The sequence below is a fragment of the Pieris napi genome, chromosome 11, assembly GCF_905475465.1.
Source record: "Pieris napi chromosome 11, ilPieNapi1.2, whole genome shotgun sequence".
Lineage (NCBI taxonomy): Eukaryota > Metazoa > Arthropoda > Insecta > Lepidoptera > Pieridae > Pieris > Pieris napi.
Genome location: NC_062244.1, coordinates 4,117,075 through 4,139,832, shown reverse-complemented (window position 1 = coordinate 4,139,832; position 22,758 = coordinate 4,117,075). Strand labels below are relative to the sequence as shown.

At 33.0% G+C, this 22,758-nt stretch overlaps 1 protein-coding gene across 5 annotated transcripts; it reads right to left on the bottom strand.

Moving 5' to 3' along the window:
• Nucleotides 1-1,070: 1,070 nt before the first annotated feature.
• On the bottom strand, nt 1,071-21,645 carry LOC125053877 (histone-lysine N-methyltransferase SETD1). Of its 5 annotated transcripts, XM_047655473.1 has the most exons (31): nt 21,541-21,642; nt 21,426-21,465; nt 21,053-21,289; nt 20,256-20,505; nt 19,824-20,000; nt 19,240-19,406; nt 18,836-18,871; nt 18,247-18,384; nt 17,721-17,841; nt 16,691-16,783; nt 15,894-16,012; nt 14,992-15,143; nt 14,313-14,452; nt 13,587-13,739; nt 12,753-12,876; nt 12,395-12,528; nt 11,837-12,034; nt 10,968-11,174; nt 10,488-10,603; nt 7,908-8,031; nt 7,455-7,539; nt 7,150-7,280; nt 6,882-7,000; nt 6,517-6,754; nt 5,858-6,038; nt 5,410-5,542; nt 4,556-4,841; nt 3,827-4,013; nt 3,337-3,443; nt 2,690-2,884; nt 1,071-2,185 (listed from the first exon to the last, which is right to left on the bottom strand). In XM_047655473.1, the coding sequence occupies exons 3-31, from the start codon at nt 21,286-21,288 to the stop codon at nt 2,012-2,014; spliced, it is 4,521 nt and encodes a 1,506-aa protein (XP_047511429.1). In that variant the 5' UTR covers nt 21,289; nt 21,426-21,465; nt 21,541-21,642; the 3' UTR covers nt 1,071-2,011. The 5 variants fall into 5 exon arrangements, with proteins under 5 accessions (XP_047511429.1, XP_047511428.1, XP_047511431.1 ...); XM_047655472.1 differs by having other exon boundaries at nt 21,426-21,645; XM_047655475.1 differs by having other exon boundaries at nt 6,541-6,754; nt 21,426-21,645.
• Between the last annotated feature and the right edge of the window lie 1,113 nt (nt 21,646-22,758).

The following is a 22,758-nucleotide window of genomic DNA, read 5'->3' as shown; positions in this document are numbered from 1 at the left end:
CGAAAAATTATCTATATGCAACTAACTTTACAGAAATTGGTTAAATAAAGTTAAATTAGATAAAGTTTAACAAAAGGCTTGTAAAATCACAGACTTGAATACAAATAATACAATTATTTCATTTTATCTTATTACCACTAAGATTATTACAGAATTTCATAAATTGTAATATAGTTTTAGTATCATTGTTATGGTTATTATAAATTTTTGTTATTAATGGTTTAGAATCTCTTCGAATCAACCGTGGTAGGGACGAGAAAAAGACGCGCGTAACGGTCAAATGTGACGCGTAACCGAAACATGTGACGCGTAACCGAAAAATGTTACACTAAATTTTTTCCAACCCCGATAAAGAAGTTTCACTTCAATAAAAAGTACTTTTTAAGTTGCCGAAATTAGTTAAAACTGCGGAACTGTGTACGTTCTTGCCGCTTTATTGTCCTAGTCCGTAAAACTCGACTGTCGCCCTCATACGTCCCGAACTTTTTAGGAAATCGTTATCACTGAGAACAGTCGAGTAGGGATGTGAAAAAAAAATCGATTTTTAATGCAGAATGTCATATCCCTACAGTCGAGTGATATAGAAAATACGTAACCAAATAACTACCACTGAGATTGTCCATATGGTTTTTTTATTAACATAACACAGTAAAAGTTAAATGCCGTGTTATGTGTCATTTCAGTTAATTTATTTTATGTAAGTTCGATGACATGGTGGACGAGAATGCTTTGTTTGTTTCCGAGCAACCAAGGTTAAACCTTTTTCATTTCGGATCCAAGGGAATTTTGAATCTATCTCAAACTTTTTTTTTTAATAAAAATGCTAACTTCAATTACCATTAAAATTAATAATTAGTGACTAAATTAATGGTTGCGTTTGCTATTTAATTGATTCGAATAAAAACAGCGAATGTAAATTTTATGGCATTACGCGAGTTCGAACACTCGCGTTAATTAAACAGATAATCTATATGATAAAATTTAAAGATCTTTACAGTCCAAAAAAATATTTATTCATATTATTATACAAGGAAGTATTCAATTTTCACCTTGGTAAAATAAAAACACAGTTCAAATTGCATAATTTTATTATTTACATTCTTATATAATACGAAACTATCATTAACGTACTGCATTGGAAGGATTTGAGCCGACATGTACAAAATAGCTCTCATATCCTATAGATACAAAATTAATCGTAATAGCGAGTTCAAACAAAACCCCTATAGTACTGTACTTATAAACTGCCCTACAAAATTCGTCGAACAGTCGAGATCGAATTATTCACAGTAAATATACACAACACACAGACATAAGATTATCCTTACTCAGTCGTAATATAATACAAATTGATTTTTTCACGCCACACAAGCACACTCTATACACATTTATTAGTAATGTAATCGTTGAGGCAGTCAGAGTCTTCGTGAATTCGTGAGCAGGTTAAGATAAATGTACAGAGCTGGACATACTCGTACAGAGCAGCGCGAAAAATATAGTATTTCTTTCATTATATCTATTATTTAAATCATAAAAGATCATTGAAATTCAATTAATTATTTTTAATAAAATTTGAAGCAGACCACAATGGAGTGTGTTTGGAATAAATAACGAATTGATTTTATTTCAGCTAAAGGTATCGGAAAACATACGATTTATTTAAAGATTTCATATTATGTTGGACACTCTGTAAAATCGGCTGGGTTTAATAATTTTGACGTCACTAAAGACAGAACCCAATCAAGTTCTTTCAGTAGTCATAGCGATAATGTCGCAAATGTGGAGAAAAACATACGAAAACTCAATATTAAAAGTTTTCTGTTCCAAATCTGTCTTTACCAATGTTAATGTTTATTTAAACAATTTGACGATAGATTATACAAAAAATCACCGAAAAAGGAACCACGTAAGTTTTTCCAACAAGTTTTCTGACGCTTAACTTTTTTTTTAAAGTTTTGACTGAAATTGCTAAAGCCCTAAAAATATGTTACCTTTGAAAATGAAATATAAATTAATTGAGGAATCCCCTACATTGTGGTGCGCCACAAAGACACGGTATTTTCTCATCTTCCAGCGGGAATTTGTAATCATATGTAATTTCTTCGTCAACCCCAATCGGTTGTTTGGAATAAATCACAATTTTCTTCTGCGATTCTATTGTTATAATCTTCGCGTAGCAATTAGGCTGAAAGGAATGAATAAGTTTTCTGAATAAAAAAAATGTATATGAGATCGCTATATAAGCTGTTGTAACATATGTCGGAGCAGTTGCGCTACTGTCAACTGTCATTGTCATTTTGTTAAGGTTGTGACATATGACAGTGACAGCTGACAGTGGTGTCGACATAATTTTTAATAATAATGACTCAATCACTATTACTATGGACTATCAAAATATAGTCGTTAATTTGTAGATCTAATAATATTGGCAAATCGAATCACAAGTATTACAGGTTTTAAACCGATCAGACAATGACAGCAGAGCCATTGCTTCGACATACATCTATTTGTTATATAGCCAAAGTCACTAATAAACAAACAAATAAAGCCAAGTTTTACAAAAAAACTTTTGTAGTACACAGTGTTTATATATAATTCTTCAAAAATATCAGAAGAATAAAGGCCTATAAACTCAAACCTACGATCTCCAATGACCTTAAAACCTGTGCAAATACAAGGTAATACTCACATTACAGCTGTGGTTGATGAACCGTGCGAGGTTGCCGCACTTCGTGGCATCGATGATCGTATCCAAGTCGATTCGGAAGAGATACGAACTTCCGATGCCCGTCGCTTCGTATTGTGCTTCGCGTACGTCCGCCACTATCGGACGTACCATTTGACCCACGTACTCTATTACCATTTCATCTGCAGCTATCGGCTCCTAAAAAATTAAAATAATATATTAATTTACACCGACACAGTGCACGCCGCTCTCAACCACACTCTCAAATACGCACACACATACACATATTCATACATTCACGCATACTTCAGGGCCTTCCACGATTTTTGTTCGATTAAATAACACTGCCGTTAGATTAATTTGGTCACAACCATATCTCTGTCATGCAAAATGTTTTCATTTAAGTTTTACTCGTCAGCTATAGCAATATACACACTCGTTATATTAGCGTATACATGTACAACACACGGCCGTGTCTATGACACAGCCACACCCCATTTTTTGAAACATCGTATAGGTTTCATCCAGTAGGGATTACCGGGGTAAATAATTAAAAGAGAGATTTTAATATTGAGATATGATTTAAACCGGTCCGTTGTTTTTTTATTCTAAGCAATAGTAACAATTTTTTAAGTATATTTCAGACTTACCTGTGCGAATAAGCCCCAATCGTGAATACCAGATTTTGCAAATTTGAGCTGCTTCTTTCTGAATTTGAGCTGATTGAACTTAAGCAAATCTGAATCCGTATCCGTTCCTGTAAAAAATACATTTAAAAATAAATTATAAGTAGGTTTTATGTTTGTAATTTGTATAAATTTGACCCTAATTCGTAAAGTCCAATTGCTTTACTAGTTACCTCTTTCTAGCGTAAACGCAATTTGATGGACAGAGACGTAAGAGTACGAGAGTCGAAAATTGTATTTTAAAAGCTATTCTCAAGAAATAAAGGGTTTAATTTAATTTGATTTTAGTCAAATCAATATAATATATTTTAAAACTTTAGAATCGATGTGAAACATGAATTATTAAAGCAGATGACATTGTATTTCTCTTTGTATTCGAGAATTACTGCAACCAAACAATATCCGTATATACAAGTAACTTCCGTAAGAGTAAGAGATAGAGAAAGAGTAGTACCAAAGGCGGTGAGCAGTCTTCTCTGGTTGGACCTGGCCTCTCTTGAGAGCAATTGCATCTTGTTAGCGCGAGCCTTTTCGTCGTGCGTGGCGAGAGGCGCCCGTCCGTGATGGTACTTGTACTTAGCTTTGACGCGAGCGTCCATCTTGTAATAGCCTTCTGTACGAGCTGAACCGCTTGAATGACCCTGAAGATATTAAACGTTAAATTAGTTTCTGAATTCACCAACCGTTCATTGGTTCAAATACAGGTGTAACATTAAATGTCTGATATATATAATTTTATTTATGTTAGAACATATAAAAATGTCAGTTAATTCAGGCCCTCGATACGATTTTATCGGCAAGATTTATTGAGAGATGAAAGAGAACTAAGAGAAATTGATTATTTAACTTTCTTTAACGGAATATAAAAAGTGATGATTCAAAGCTGTCCGTGACTTTTATTTAAATATACTTGAATTAAATAATATATCTAATTTTAGCATATAGTATACTTGAATCTTTCATTTATAGTTTTTAAATATACATTTATATACATAACTTTGGTGCTCTCTAAATACTATGAATTAAATGGTTATACAGATTAGATAAAATAATACATCTTGGATATATAATCGCGGATTTACATAAAAATATATCTATAAATATTTAATCAACATCACAACCATTAAACAAATAATTTAATAATCTCTTGTTTTTTTGAGAGGAATTGAGAGAATTCACATACCTGCAAATCCTCGTAGATATTATTATATCGCTTGGATTTCTTTCTGGGCGGACTATATACTATGTCCGTGGGAGAATGATCAACCCAATGTGTGTCATTCAGCCAGTAGTCCTGCGTGTCCTCAGCCAATAGGGCTTCATAGGCCCGTCTCAGATACTCTATATCTTCCCTGTCTATGCCTCTCGTGAGGAATTCATACATAACTTGCATCTCCGCCATTATGTCGCGGGGTTTAAAGGTTATATTCGAATGTATCTTTTTATAGTCCTCCATAGGTTCGTATAACCTAAAAAGTGTTAGAATAAAAAATAGTTTTTATTGTGCATTGCATTGACCGGTGACCAATTACAAAAATCTAGAATTTATTATGATGACATAATTTCATGGACTATATATAATACTAGCGGCCCGTCCCGGCTTCGCACGGGTGGGTATTTATTTTTTTAACATTTTTTTGTTCTATCATCAATAGTTTCCGCAGCGCATTCGATGATAGATATTTTATAGGCATTTTTTTTACTTGGGTAACATTATAGTAGTTTTAGTGGGGATGATTATTTTTTTCTTGCAATTAGATAATAGTCAGTAATTCTATAGCACTCAAATATTGAAATTTTTTTTAAAATCGGTCCAGTACTTTTTGAGGCAATTCGTTACAAACATACTTACTTTCTATATAAAGATATTATCCATATAGAAATCGGAAAAGATATAATTCTAATAAATGGAAAATCACTGAAAACTCCAATCTGACCATTTTGATTTATATATTTAAGAATGCAATTTTATTTAATAAAATTCTAACCCAAAAATATACAGTTGTAATTAAACATAAAGTAAATCTTAAAACTTACTTATTTTGTATTTCAGCGAGTTTTTTGATCTCATGTTTCCGTTTGTATGGTCTTTTGGTCTTTTCCACGGGTTTAATCTCTTCGACCTTTATAAGAGGAGATTCTGTTTCCGGTTCTGTCATCCATGTGTAACCTGAAGTAAGTTTGGAGTCAATTATCAATAAATGTCAATAATGATTTTAAACATCTTAATTTTATTTGTAACTTTCATAAAATATATACACCGATTTTAAATACCTTTCAAAATTATTTACCTACCTGGGTAAAACTACTAAACCGATTTTTATGAAACCTGTTTTCAAAGTTGGAATAAAAATCTAAAAGAATCATCTCGATATGACTTTCCCATGAAATATAAACAAACATACATACACTTGCAAAATTTAATCTAAAAATAATAATAATCAATCTTTCTTCTAATTCCAAGACACAAAAATAAATTCCTTACCATGATCGTGATGCAGATGATTAGAGTTAGAGAGTCGCCTGACGGGTGTCTCTTCGGCATCGGTCGGCGGTCGGCAATACGAATGGTCAAGAGCCACTTGGGACGCCTGGGAAGCTTGGGACTCCTGCGACTCTTGGGACGCCTGGGACCGAGGGGAAGAGGCCGGTGAATGTACTTCATCCTGTATACAAAATAAAATTCAGATAGAACATTCCCTTTGGGGTAATCATGCTTTGCCTGCATAGCGTTCAGGTTTAGATGTAATTTTTTTTTATAATTTAAAATCTAATTTTCTAAGAATGGTTGTCTATCTATTAATATAACTGGTTTCATTCAATATTTAAGGTTTTATTAGTGAATATGCAGACTTAGAAAAATGATCCGGAAAGTTCAAATAGCTGATTATAGTTTGGCTCTTCCCTTAAAAAAGACAGTCAAAATGTTTTAAAGGGTTTAAGTAATATTAGTGATTAACAATTCTGGGTGATTGAATTCATTCGTTAGTTTAAAAATGAGCTAAACGCATTGTGTAAGATAGCGTATACGCGTACTAATTTGTACGTATACGTACGATATTGAATACCCCAAAATAAATATCTTTTACGCGGATAATTTTTTAAAGATTTACATCCATCTTAGACACTAATCGATTTATTAACCTCTTTAACCCCATTAACACTGACTGCGGTATCCGTGTGACTATCGCTGACTGAAGGCCTTCTCTTCTCCGGTTTCCTCTTGGTCTTCCTCTGCTTCCTCTCCTTCTTCCTGCGAGCCTCGAGTGGTTCTTCTTCTGAGGAAATCTCGCCTTCTTCCAATTTGGCTGGTTTTTTCTCCGGTGACTTGCGGTGGTTCTTGAGTGGACTGAGGCGGCTTTCTTCAGGTGACTCTTGTTTACTGTGAATCGTATTTTATCACAAAATTAGACAAAAAAATTCGTTGGTTTCAACTTGAATCATAATTCAATGATAATATAATAATGAAACAAAAAATTAATATTCCCATACATGGTTTATTAAAATACCTTTCATCGGGAGGCTTATCAGGTTCGGGTACGTTCTCCAACTCCTTTTTCCGTCTCTGTTCCTCCAAGAACTCTTCTTCAATCTGAGCCATGTATTCCGTGTTACGTCGTCTTTTCTCCTATAAATTATTACAGCAATAAATATTAGTACTGAGTTTTATTCACATAATATATTGATCTATAGTAAATAAGCTTGATACAATTTTTTTTTTTTTTGAAAATACGTTTTTTTTTAAATCATCAGTGTAATATATACAAAAGAAATTACCTGGTATTCCCTCTCTTCTTCTGAATCTGAATATACTCTGTCGAACATATCTTTGGGCGGCTCCGGTGAGAGTATGGGCGATCCCAATCTGTCATCCGCGGATGCCTCTACAGGTGGTATTGGAGTTTTCTCTGAAATATAATTAATTTTGAATTATAATTCTGTCGAAAATAATTTATATTCTTTGAATTTTTTAGATCAAATGAATTTTGATTTGAAATAATTATTTCTTAAGACTTAAACCCCGGCTTTAAGGAGAATACAACACTTAGTTCTATCATTACAGGAAAAGAAGAGAATTTTACCTCTCTCAGCTCTTCTTTGTTCTTCTTCACTGTCAGAAGAAGAGTAAACTTTCCGTAGCCTCTCTTTGTTTGAAATAACCTTAAACTGCAACAAAATATACAATTATATTTAAATTAAGGATTACAATTATTTATGTTACTGAAACCAGATTAATTTTTTTAAGTTTTTTATTTACCAAAATGAGTTTGTTTAAAGTCCCCAACCGCGCTTGGTGGAAACACAAATAGGGTTGGAACTCAGTTTTAAGGGAAATCGAACCCTGTATGTTAACCTTTAATGATGATCTAAGCCACCGAAGGTAACTGGCACCGCGCTTTATACAAAAGTAGTTGTAAGAAAAAAAATATTTTGATACTTCTTCTGACGTTTCAATTATTACATCTTGGTTAACCAGAATTTTAGGTCACTTACCGACCGACGTTTAATTCCGTGATATTTTACATATTACGCACCTGCGACTCATCAAGTTCCGAATCGTCAGTATCAGAGTATATCCGCGGCGCTGTCATACGACGTGACGTCGCAGAGCGCTCTGATCCCGACCAAGATGAATGTGATGATGAACTGGATGAAGATCTATAGGTGGTAATTGAAGTATTTTACAAGATATTTACGGGGATATATAGAATACCGCCCAAATATTCTACTTTAAAACTTTTATAAATAAATCAGTGGCGCTACAACCTTTAGGTCTTGGCCTTAGATTTCGGAATCTGTTTCATGATCATAGAGCAAGATCCCAGGGCCGCCAGACGTCACGTATTTTCTGACGGATGAAATGTGGACGATTGGGTAGTGTTAGTATGTACTATGATCGTATGCCTACCTGCTAGCTTGGTCAAACCGCCAATTTCCAGGTATCAGGTAATCAAGGTACACAAAAACATTACTTACTTCACGTAAATTCTCATGGCTGATTTTTATATATGTTTTCGAGTGTATAGTTAAAAATAAATTGTCAATACTCCCAGACACTTTCCGTCGGCCATATTGCTTAACAGACGCTTTAAGGGTCTCAAAATAATTAGTCAACTTCACGTAAATTCTGACGCTCCATTTTTATATATGTTCATCCGACAACTATTTTAAAAGCTTTGACAAGAAGACAGACCGATCCAAGGGGCCAATCATCCCCTAAACTAAATTTTAATATCTCTGTGAGTGGGAGAGCATTATCTACGCGCATGAGACTGAGTGAGACCGACTGCGCTATTAAGGCCATGAAAATTACTTGTACAGATATTTTATAATTTTTATAACTTTTGTTGACAAGTAAATTATAGCAACAAAAATAAGAAAAAAAATTGACACATAATAAATAATACTAAAGTTAGCCGACATTTTTTTTTTCAATTTATTAATTAGAACTAAAAAATATTTTTTTTAAAAATACCACTTATATTTAAATAGCAGCAATTTTTTTAATTAATTATTTATTGGAAATTTGGAAACAAAGTGGAAAAATATTAATTCTTCAATATTTCTTAACAGTGGCTTTTAATATTCATTATCATCATCATCAAATATCAATCTTGAAATTGAATATCTAAATCGTGATCGTCATCATCAGCATTATCCTTATTTTCTTCCTCTGTAAAAAACAAGTTAAACAATGAAGGTCTGAAAAAACTAAAAAGATACAAATAATATGAGAAACGAAAATAATTTACCTGATTGTTCTCACTGACAAAACCCGGTAATTGATCTCCATCGAACCAATGAAAATCATATTTACCATCTTGTAGTGTCCAGCCATTGTTTTCGGGGTTGAAAATATTTATCATCTTCATACTTGCATTGTTCCAAAGCTAGCCCGTCGAAACTGTTGCCAAAGCTCACTTTTACAAGGTGGTAAGTTACTGGCATCGAAGTTTCTTAAATTCTTTCGATTGAATTCTTCATTTATATCAGATACTATGTATGTAAATGATAAACAACTGTAGTCTGGCAGCATCTACATCAATTATTCCAGGAACGTTGTAAACATCACAGATAAATTTTTGTATTATGTTGAATACACGGTGAAATGCTTGTTGGTACTCTTCATTTTTCTTCAAAATATTAAACGGCTTTTGCTTGCCCTTTTTGAATAATAATAATTTTTCAAGTAATTTTCATGGCTTTAACAGCGCAGTCGGTCTCACTCAGTCTCATGCGCATAGATAATGCTCTCGAGCTCCCACTCATAGAGATATTAAAATTTAGTTTAGGGGATGATTGGCCCCTTGGATCGGTCTGTCTTCTTGTCAAAACTTTTAAAATAGTTGTCGGATGAACATATATAAAAATGGAGCGTCAGAATTTACGTGAAGTTGACTAATTATTTTGAGACCCTTAAAGCGTCTGTTAAGCAATATGGCCGACGGAAAGTGTCTGGGAGTATTGACAATTTATTTTTAACTATACACTCGAAAACATATATAAAAATCAGCCATGAGAATTTACGTGAAGTAAGTAATGTTTTTGTGTACCTTGATTACCTGATACCTGGAAATTGGCCGTTTGACCAAGCTAGCAGGTAGGCATACGATCATAGTACATACTAACACTACCCAATCGTCCACATTTCATCCGTCAGAAAATACGTGACGTCTGGCGGCCCTGGGATCTTGGACCATCATTTTTAAATATAATTGGCATGTAGGTGATCAGCCTCCAGTGCCTGACACACGCCGTCGACTTTTTGGGTCTAAGACATGTCAGTTTCCTCACGATGTTTTCCTTCACCGTTCGAGCAAATGTTAAATGCGTACATAGAAAGTCCATTGATGCACAGCCGAGGATAGAACCTACGACCTCAGGTATGAGAGTCGCACGCTGAAGCCACTAGGCCAATACTGCTCTACTTAAAACTGTTATAGAAATGATAAAACAAACTTTTCAGTTTTAGAATAAGAAGAGATAAAAAGACTATTTGAGCACTCTCAATTTTCTCATACAACAAAATGTACAAGCATGAACATTTGCGAAAATAAACTAACTTGATCCTTTTACGAAAAGGCCAGGTTCAAAAGAAAAGGAAAATCTCATACCGCGATGAGCTCGTCGAGTCGCGCCTCCGTCCTGTTGATAAATATGAACCAGTATTTCTGTTCCTGGGACTGGTTGGTACTTCTTTCTCTTCGTCTGAATTCTGAACAATCTCCTCCTAAAAATATTTTATTAAAGTTGAAACATAATAAAGACTAAAATTCCAAATACAAATTGCTAGTGTAAGTAAAACGTGGTTATTATTTTAATTAAGCTACTAAAAGAATTCAAAATTTTGAATATGACAACTGATTTTTACCTTAATAAAAGAGAAATAAATGTTATAGGGCATTATTTTTATATTTCATATACGAAGAAGAACTATGATATAAGTTACTAATTAGTCACAATTTAAACTAAATTATAATTTTCCATGTTTTGCCTCGGTGAAGACAGCTCAAACAAAAACTAGTAATTGCAACCTATATTCAAAAGAGTCGATATCAAAAGGTATTTAATAAAACACTTGCAAAACAAATTACCTGATCACTAAGCCGTTTGGAACTGTCCTCATCCATCCTCACAGGTGAGGGTATCTTCCTCTTCCGGCGGAAGCTGGGCATCTTGGGTATAGTGGCTCGAAGACCCAGACCTACGCCAGTACCGTAACCACCCAACTCTAGACTAAGCTCTCTCGACTCCATTATAGACTTAATCGAATCCACCTCTTCTTTCTTATTTGAAATATCCTGCGAATATTTATATTTTTGAAGTGAAAACTTCTTTAGCTTTTACACTTTTTTTGGAATGGGTAAAAAATGTTTAACTCGCGTCAGGACAAGTGACCTGATCGAAAATTAGTAAGACGTATGGAAAGTAGACAGCTGGCGCGGCGTATTTAATGTAATGTAAATTGTCATGTTTGTGTACGATAGCGCAATAAATATTGTATTCTACCACATAAAGTACTTTTATACTGTTAATTAAAGCAATGCGTGCAAAATTATTCCCTAACCATTCCAAAATATCAAAAATGCACAACGTTAATATTCAAGTTTTCACTTCTGCCGGCACTCCCGGAGTGCATATTATTATTTCAATGGTAAATAAAACTTGTAAAATTCACTTTATTGAATTCTTATTTTAACTCTGATCTAACATGAACACAATAATAATATTAAAGTCTTGCAATTGAACAGAAGCACAAAAATGCATATTTTAACATTATTCGTGTAAATAATACAAAATATGGAAAATCTGTGTTCAAGTTGAGAGAAACTGAATTTATCGTACGTACGCGAGCACTTGTCAAAATTATCGAAAAGTTTGAGTCAACATATGTAAATAAAAGTTGTTTTAGTATAGAATAAAGAATATTACCTGCTTAGCATATTTGAATGTATAACGTTACCTGCAATGGTTGTCCAACTTCCTCCTTTGCTTTCGTTCTAGTTTTCCTACTCTGCTCATCCCACCATATTTCAAAATTTTTGAAAGCAGTGCTTTCGATCATTTTCTTATTAAAGTCTTTCTTCAAGATCTGTTTTAGTTCTGCCTTCACTCGCTCTATAACGCAGTTGATGGTTGGATAGTGAGGGTTATCTAATTCCTATAAAACAAGGAAATATGTATTGAATAAATATAAAATATGGAGTAAATCCTTCGCGTCGTTCAGCAAACATACTTTAACACTTATAACATTCGCAAAATGAAAGAAAGATTTGAAGTAGTAGTTATTTAAATAATCGTACTGAATAATGTTAAAACAAGAATTTTATAAATACGATTACATAACCAAATTCATGGACCTTCGAGCCGGAAAAGTAAGTCTTATTTAAAAGCATGGAAGTTAGTATAGTTACCATGGTAACCATTATCTTTGTATGAAAATAACATCGTAAACACAGCCCTAACCAAAGGCTGGAAAAGTAAAACAAAAAAAAATAAAGTTATAAATCTAGATGAATACCTGCAGATCATAGTTATGCGTGTGATGCCCATGAGGTGGTGGGTAATGTGGTATAATGGGTGGAGGAAAAGCTCCATACAGAGGTACTTCACCCACAGCTGGTACTACGCCTGCATAGGCCGCACCTCCATACCCTGTAATATAAGATGGATTTTTAATTTTGTGTTTACAATTTATATATATACATATATATTTTTTATATATATATATAAAATAATGAAGGTTTAATCGCTTTTTGTTCCTTTAAACGTTTTCAAGAGAAGACCGGAATTTCACGAGAGGCTAATGTAATATTTTTGAATTGAATTTTGACATTAAATGTATGAAAACATGAACAATTTACTTCAAAGTATCTAACCTGTAGGCCATACATGTTGATAGTAATGTGAGTGATGCGTAGGCGCAGTTGGATAAAAATACCCCTCGGCTGGGACTTGCTCCTCGATCTTAGCCTCGGTCGAAGACAGTGAAGATAGTGACATCTTTAACATAAATTGAAAAGCTAGGTTGTTGCTAAATTGCTAAGGGGGCGTCCATAAATTACGTGAGGTGTTTTTTTAAATTTTCTGACCCTCCCTCCCCCCTTGGTGAGATGTCGTGAGATTTTATTCAACCCCCTCCCCCGTGTGCAAAAAATTGCTTCGTGCTTTTATTTCGACTAAAACAAAATAAGTGAAATGTTGAGCGTTGAGGTATGGAGTTAGCGGGAAGTTGCAGAGATGGCCTTTAGGGTCAACCGTTTTCCTATTTTTTTTTTCAATCAGAAATAAAATTGCGTGATATTTGCCGAGACCCCCCCTCTCTCCAACGTAAGATTAAATAAGATTTGACTCGACCCCCTCCCCCCCCCCCCTTAAACACCTCACGTAATTTATGGACGCCCCCTAAGAATAATAATAAGAATTGCTAATTTATAAAAATACTTCACTTTTGTTATAGTCTGTGACGAAACTTACTTGATTTTAAATTATTTTCCCAATAGAGTTTATCTGTTTTTTAAACAGAAGAAAAACAGTTGTGTGGTAATCGTGTCTGTGTGTTCGTCACACACAAGTATACAATATCATCTACTAGTTAAAACATTTTTTGATCAATCATGGAAAATATTTAGCCAAAACCGATTAGATCTAACTATACACTATAAATTTGTACTTAATTAAAAAATAATATGAAATTAAGTATAAAAACTGACCTGATCATCATCTAAGTTATCCTTATCTTTATCCAGAGGTTCCGGAGAATGATGTTTCTTCTCCCCAGTCAACAATTCATCTTCAGACGATGATATATCCGACCCAATCTTGTCCATTTGAGGTAGTTTTTTTCTTTCCTCTTCCTGCAATTGCTAAAATAACAAAAAGTTTTTAAATCTAAAATTCTGTAAGTTTTGCTAAACATTTTACTGTGAATGTGCAGTTCTTCTTCAATTCCAAGTTATGCAATACTTTTGACAAAAAACTTTTATTATTTTACAAAAAACTTGATTTCTCCTGTCATAATGCCTTAAGTCAAAAAATAATCATCAGACCAAGACGATGTTTTCTGATATTGGGCTAAGGAAAAATTTGCTACAAGTTTCAACTTTATCCAGTTTTTTACATACACAAGCCGCAATCCTTTACGAAAAAAGCAAATACTTGGGCGTCTAATAATTTTTTTTAAAAACAATTTATTTTTACAAAATAAGCTACCATTACAGATTACTCCAATGCGGCAACTGTATACATTTATATAACATACAAATATAGAAAATAATAGAAAAAATTAACAGTAATAGATTCAAATATTAACAAAAAGAATAACTATTTCGTACAGTATAGAGACTGACATGAAGCAGACAATGAAGTGAGATGATTTTTGTCTTGTATCATTTTAATTTTAATTTATTTAATTTGAATGGTTGGTATAAATTCCTTACCCTTTTAATAGTAAGTTTAAGACATTCAAGATAATTATCTCGATCGAGATAGGGTGACGGGGTCTTAGACAAGGGCTCAGCGTCGAAATCTTGGTCTTGGTTAACTGAGATGATGCTCTCACGGTCTTCACTTATTGAACCTGCAAATATAATCTTAGTCTAGATATGTATATATTTATAAGATTTTTGAAGTGAAACTTCTTTAGAATCGTTGTGATTTCAAACCGGATGCAACGGAAAAAGCGACAGTAAAAAGAGACAGACACATAAATTAATAGGATTTGGCGTGGGAGAGAGTGAGAAAGCGACAGGTAAGAGACACAAACACAAAAATGTGTAGGATGAAGCCAGGAAAGAATGACAATTCATACTATTTTATATTATTTACGGATGAAACGCAATAATAATAATAATATTAGCGTCACGAAGATGTGCAGCGTTTTTGTCGAAGAAAAGAGAGATAGCGATTGAGAGAGAATGAGAAGGGCGGACTTTATGCAAAATAATTTAAAAATTAAATTTACAATTCGTATTAATTGCGACACTTTTAATATTTCAATGACAATTAAATTCATTAAATTCCTAACATATCTTCCTTGCCAAAGAAGTTTCACTTCTGATATGTGTACTTTGTACGCACGCACTTTTTTTCGAAGGCCTGATAATTAAATGAGTATACCTTCATCATCAGATGGTGGCTGCGGTGCATCCAGGTCTGGTATCTTCGTGGGAAGACGGGCGTCTTCTTCCTCCTCCGAGGATATTCCCAAAGCGAGAAATGGAGGCGCCAAGGCTCCGCTACCAGCACCTCCTTTTAATAGCATTGCGATTCTAAAAAAAATAAGTAAATTATTTTCAGTTCAATATAAATATAATGTTTAATGCGTATTATGTACAAAAGTCGATAAGTTGTTAAATAAATAATAAATTATTTTATTTTAAATACCACGTCAAATAAATAATTATAAAACTGTTCCCACATTAATTATGGTCACCGGTTACCATGTTTTTTGAAGTGAAACTTCTTTATCGGCGTTGGAAAAAAAAATACCGTACATTTTTCCGTTACGCGCCATCTTTTTCTTGTCCCTACAACGGTTGATTCGAAGAGATTCGAAGCCATTAATAACAAAAATATATAATAACGATAACAATGATAGTAATAATTCTATTAATGAATTCTGTAAAAAACTTTATTATGGTTGAAAGATTATTTATTTAATAAATCGTATAATAGTGCGCAATGACAATCAAAGGTAGGCAAACTTCACAAACAACAAATCTTGCAACTAATCAATAAACTCGATCCGAAATCGCAGGACGCAAGTTATCAAACTTATTTTATTGTAAATTAAAATTCCACGTGTTTTTATTATCAAAGAAAAAAAAAATTGTATTAATTTTTTATTCCTATCTTCCTTTTTCCCTCCCTCTAAGTATCGGAAATCTAGAGTTTTGGATTTGTATAAATATGAACAATACCTAAAGATTAGTTTGCCAAAGAAGTTTTACTTCTGATATGTGTACTTTGTACGTGCGTAAGTGCGTGCGCACTTTTTTTTTTATTCGAGCTTGACCAACCTTGTATCCAAATCAACATTCTTGTGATCATCGGCAGGTGGCGGTGGCTTCGGCTCTGGTTCAACGGAACTCTCTTTCGGAGGTGGCGCCTCCGCTTCTGGTATTGGTTGTGGTATTTCCTTTGCGACATAAATATTCCATTTAAAAACTTTATCTGCACTATTAAGGTAATTCTTTAAACTTTTTTGGAAGCGTTTTAAGCACATATGCGAACAAAGATTAAATCTAATTTGAAGATTCTTGACATTACTCAAGAGAATATTGTGAATTGTGATGCACTAGAATATTGTTTTTTATACTTTAATACAAATTAATACATTTTGTTATAGACTACACATGCTATAACACTTAAAGACTACCTACAATAGAGTTTCCAAATCGTCACATAAATATAATTTTATATAAATATTCATGCAACATATTTATTGGCTAAATACCATAAATACTCATTCTAATACGATATCTCTATATAATAATCCTACAGTATAACATTTTTATATAAACACTATTTTTGTACTATGCAAAACATAGCTATATAAATGTACAACAAACCTTTATAATAACCAGAGGAACGTACGTATTATACGTTCGTACGTAACAGTGCGTACGTACGTTTATAAAATGTTACATGCTCTAATACAAATGTATCAGCTACATGCTATGTTGTTTCTAAAAATTACTGACCGTAAAGCTAAAACTATACTCCAACCTTTTTTATCTTTCTACGTATATAAACTTATTCATGCTCTAAAATACCGTATCCAATTCACATTAAGCCGAATTATCTATTGTCGAACCTTTTCCTTCTCTTTCTCTGGTTTCTTTTCGGGTGAGACGCGAGATGTCGCGTTCGTCGTCCATTCTGGCGTCTTGCGAGAACGCCGCTCCGACTTTACAATAGTTTATGGTGTTATAATGATTGAATAAGCCAAAAAACAGGCATTATGCGGTAATTTATAGTATTATGAATACACATTATATGAGTAGTTAAGTAATCACGGATGACAACTTACGGAGTAGCATCTACATGAGGCTCCCTGTATTCCAAAAAAGTAATTAAGCCACAAATGGATTAATTGATGTACGTATATTATATCATCTTACAAGGAAACAAATAGAAAAATCGCGCTCAAGCAAAAATATATTAGTCATGTTAATTTTTTGACGTGATAACGTCTTTAAAATCGTATTAGTCGGGTGACATGTTCAGAAACTTGTGTCACACCAAAACCTCACGAGCGCGATCGCAGGTATAACGAGAGAGAGACGGACCGATCTCCCGTCTCATCTCGAGCGCTGCCAGTCATTCCGTGAATGTATGAAGAAAAATGTATATCATAGTCGAATAAGTAAACTTGTCATTTTACACCCGAAATTTATCATCAAAAGTGTGAATAAAACGATAGATGTAATTTAAAATTTGAAAAAATTGTTATCTTCATTAATTCCTTACTTCCCAAAAACTTATATCACCAATAAGACGTTATCACGTAAACATCTCGATCGTAAACCTACTTTACAAACAACCAATATTTTTTTTAATTTATGTAATGCTGAATTAATAAAATGTAAAATACAAATAGAAACGCTTGGGTACTAAATTTTCCTTTTGACGGCATATTAACAGTCAAATTAAGAGTCAATTGCCGCGACTATTTTTTAATTGTTAACATTGCTATGAATATAGTTTTGGTGGATGTTAAGACAAAAATGTTACTGATTGCCTAATAAAGCGGCAATAAAATTAGTGACTTTCAATATTTGTACGGTGAGATAGGAAGCACGTTATGTTTGTATGTGTAAATTGCTGTATAGGCATATACTCACGTGCGAGGGCGTGTGCTGATGGGGCGTGTGCGGAGTATGCGGCGTGTGGTGGGCGTGGCGCCAATCCCACCACACGCCAGACCCACCCGGAGTCGCACCCGGCCCGTATCCATACCCGTAACTGTTAAGATATATATTTATGGCCCAAAATATGTGGTATTTTTCTTTATTAGTAATTATGCTGACTTATTGTGCCTTCCAACTCTGAACAATTCTTTGTTTTGCCGTCAACCAAGCCACGAAAGCGGTGAGGTTAAGGGTAAAAACCAATTAACAACATTTCGTAATTAATGCTGCGATATTCAGATAATAATATTAATAATATTTATTAAATATATTAATTGCGTAATTTATACTTCCTATAAATTACGGTTTTTACTTTGTTGCTTTATCTAATACCAGCCTTATTAAACACCTTATATGCATTGTTTATATAAAAATAATTATACTTTCCTTACAAAACCTCTATTGTCTAATGTATATATTTATTTATATATTTTTACTTATTTATATAAATTGTAATTACCCAGGCGTCTGATAGTAGGGGTCGTAGCTAAGTGGTCCGGTGGGAGTGAACGGCACTTCCGACGTGTGACTCGACGTCGCGTACGTATTCTCCGTCTCTGCCGCACGTGAATACCGCTCTCGCTCACGCTCTCGGTGTCTGGAAATAGAAAATAACTAAATTAATAAATAATTCAACTATAGAGTTTTGTAAAGTTTTAAATGTTCAATGTACATTTTATTTTTTCAGATGCAAATTATAATCAGAATATGAACATTTTGGACATAATACAAAAAATTGCACTTTGAAAGGGAGTGCCTTATCATCAAAGCAAAGAAAAAAAGTAACATGCTCGTACAGCCATACAAAAAATTTAATCAAATACAATATTTAAATATCAGTTTAATAAAATATTATCAAATTTAAGGTAATCAGTATAAATATAATAAATAAAATATAGGCCTCGCCTGCTTGGCATAAATCATGGACATGATACAATATACAAGTAACAAAAATACCACAAGAAACTTTTTTATTAAAGTTAAACACTGCTTTAAGGAATAAGAATAAGCAAAAGTGATTAAAGATGGAACATAAGTGTTTTAGGTACCTTTCCTTCCGCTTGCATTTCCTTTTACATCGTTTGCTTGTAAAAAAGTAAAGAAAGGTGAATTATAAAAATATAGCACACCCATATCTTTTAAAGATTATTACTGTGTTACTAATTTAATATTCTTATTAGTTCTAAAAAATTTTGAAACAGAGTTAGTCGGACGGCTGGTAGCGCCGTGGGGTTTGATTTAGTGGGTATGCACAGTAGCGAGTACCACATCACCCTTAATCACAAGACAGTCGCGTAGCAAGAGAGTATGCGTAATACATTTCACCGCGAAAAAAAAGTGCGAGTCTATGTATTGCTGGCAAAATGGATTTTACAAACCTATTACAGTATAACATTGAATTTTGAGAAATGATTTGACTATCCACAATATTAAGAGTTGGAAAAAGTCTTACCGGTCCTTCTTCTCTCTATGACCATCCCCATCTCTGTCTCTGTCTCTATCGCTATCTCTGTCTCTTTCACTCCTGTGCCTATGCCTATGTCGGTATTCGCGATCATCGTCAGACCATCGGGAATTACTATCACTATGTTCCAAGTCTTTATACCGGGAGTATGGTTCCTAGAACAAAACAAATTAGGTTTTTTTTTAAATATTATATCAAATTATTGATATAATATTTTAGTCAATTTTACTGAAATTTCTACGGTACATTCTAAACAAAAAACAATATCATTCATCTGAGAGTTATGGTTGAGGCAAATATCATGAGGAAACCGTAAACTCATAAATCACCATGTGAAGGTAGCTTACTTGCTTATAAAAACAATAAAAGTGTTGAAAGAAATGGATGCAATCTGTAGAGCCACTGGATTAATATTATTATCATTGGATGAAAACTGAATTTGTTGTTCATAAGAACCAGTCTTGAATTGAATATTTAACCTATTGAAGCTTCAACGTTTCTAAAATTCTTTAAATGTTACTTGTCATTATTTTTATTAGTTAGGTTTGAGTTATATGTTAAAATTAATGTACCTTCTCAACCAGTTTGGTATCCTCTAACCTCTTACTAAGAGTAGAATCAACTTTTGCCAGCCGAACGTCTTCATGTGGAATCTTAATCGGAACTGGTTGTGGTTTTTTCTCCATGGTCTTATCTTCATATATCTCTTGACATTTTCTACCAAATGCATCATTCAGTACTTCTAACACCTTAAACAATAATAAGCACTAAAGAAGCACGTACCTTAATATTGCTAGTGAAAAAGTTAGTTACATTTTATTTCAAAATATCTTTCCTTTTATATAAAGTGTGTTTAAAATTTGGTTATGTGAGTGATTTTGTTACCTACTTAAAATATAACAAACCAGGTGGTCTAATTTATCTTAATATCATTTTTACTCCTTTAACTCCTTCAAGTAAAACTACTGTTTTTTATTATTTTATATATAATACAATAGATATACCTTTCCCATAACAGATTTGCCATTATATTTTTCTATACACAACTTGGCATGTTTAACTTCATGAAATACAACCCTTGCAAAGCCCAAATGCCGGTTAGTCAATGGATGATAAAAGATTGTCAACTCCTCAAAAGGGCCAACTTTATTCATCATGTCAGACAAAAAGGCTTGATCTATGTTATCATTTAAATTTCCTATAGTTATCTCGACAGCTGGTGGAGTTCCGATATAATTTTTATCTATTTTGAATCTGCAATATAAATGTTAAAACATATTGATTCTTAATGTATATAAAAATAAAAATGCAAGAACACTTAAAGATGCTTCACCAACAAAACACAAAACTGTACTATCAACATTTTAAATTCCCGCCATCAGTCAATTGTCAACTTGATATTATGTTGGTATAACTGGAGCAAATGGCATAATAAAAACAAAGAATATTATAACCAAATTTTATAAATTCTTGAATAAATTTTAGAGATATTCTAATTTCTTCTAACAAAAATCACCTAAAACATATTTTTTGTGTTGACTAAGAGTACAAAAACTGTTAAACAAAACATCATTCCTATGCAATAGTACCAAATGTTGATTAGCAATAATTGTTTATATTGTTAAGAGTATACATACTACTTTTTTAAAGTTATTAAGTTAACATTATATCGAAATTACTGAAACTTAAAACCATTATAGGAAGGAACAAACCTTTTCTTTAAGGTTCCATTTGTATGTTTAGGTAATGTTTGGTTCTAATATTATCATAATGTTATTAGGGTAAAAATAAAATAATTTACCTAGGTACTGGTAAATCAGCTGGTTCAAGTTTATTCCAAATCCTGGAGAGCTGAGATCTGGGATCTCTGCAGTGAACAGGAGGATATGTTTGATCCCCTGGTACAACTCCATCATATCGGTACAGTTTTGTGGCTCCTTTTACAAGAAATGGATCTATTAACAGTTTGTAGTTTTTAGGCGCCTTGTGCAGCACTGCATTATGTCCTGGTGCCTTATGCTCCATTCCACCATTCATTCTGAAATACAAAATGTAAATGTTTCTGAGAAAACATAACCTCAACCATTTTATTTGAGAAAACAAAAATAATATACAAATGAATAACAATATCATTAATAGAAATGCCACATAATAAGTTAAAAATTAAAACAAACCTGAATTATATATACAAAATATGTTATGAATTCAATACAACTGTAAAAAAAATAATACATAATATCTGCAATGACGCAACATTATTATTTCTGTAAGCAAGTACTTATTTCTTACACATAGGAAAAATTATCAAGTGAGCTTATTTTCTAATATTATTTAAAAAGACAAATAATTAAAATAAAATTTCACAGCATAGGTACTGTCTCAAATCTCAATGGTGACAACTTCTAGTTCTTGAATAAAGATGATGTTACACTGTCAATATACAATTATTTGAAAGCATAATTTTACAGACTATACACAGTCCTCCGTACCTGTGGACACATGGTGCAAAATATATTTATGCTCAAAATATATTATATGTGTATATCTTTATTGCGATTACATTTTATTTTAGCCACATACGATATTTATAAAAAAAATCGGTTGTCTGTAATGTCGGTTTACTGACGATAGTTGAACGTGACAACGTCATAAGAAAATACTGATGGAATGGTTGCATTTTTCAAAAGAAAATTTTAATTTTATTTGTTTGATAGATATTTTGTATGGATATAGAGAAGGAGGTAAATGGAAATCACAATGGAATTGATCAAGTTACATTTTTTTGTACGCATAAATACAATTATGTAATTTTTTAACGAACGAACGCGGAGGCCTATTGTGCCTCTTTGTCGCTCGTTCCACGCTCTCGCTTGCACTTCAAACCTTAAATGGAACGCCTCAGAGCGAGGTAACGCCGCATGAGTCATGTTTTTTCGTGCGTGCAGCCGTCTCCGTCGAATTATAAGACGTTGTTACGTCAAAATAAGTACGTGCGTAAAAAGTACATATGTCAGAAGTAAAACTTCTTTGGCAATCTAATTTTTAAGTCTTGTTCATATTTATACAAATCTAAAACTTTAGATTTCCAAGACTTAGAGGGTGGGAAAAAGGAAGATATGTTAGGAATTTAATGAATTAATTGTCATTTAAATATTCAAAGTGTCGAAAATTCATACAAATTATAAATTTAATTTTTTTATTATTTTCTTCGATAATAAAAACACGTGGCATTTTATTTACAAATCGTCATTTGAGATTTCAATAAATTATTTTGCATTAATTATTTATTATTAATTATATTGCATTTATTATTAATTATTTTGCAGTGGTAGGGGAGCCCAAGAGGGGATTTCGGGATTTACTCAAGCGCGGCAGATTAATATATAGGGGGATACCTTGTACCCGGTTAAGTACCTCCACAAAATATGAGGCCCATATATAAAGCCGCACGTGAAGGAGACAGAATCAGTTTAGTAAAAAAAAATTGACCATCAGAAATTCCCGAGC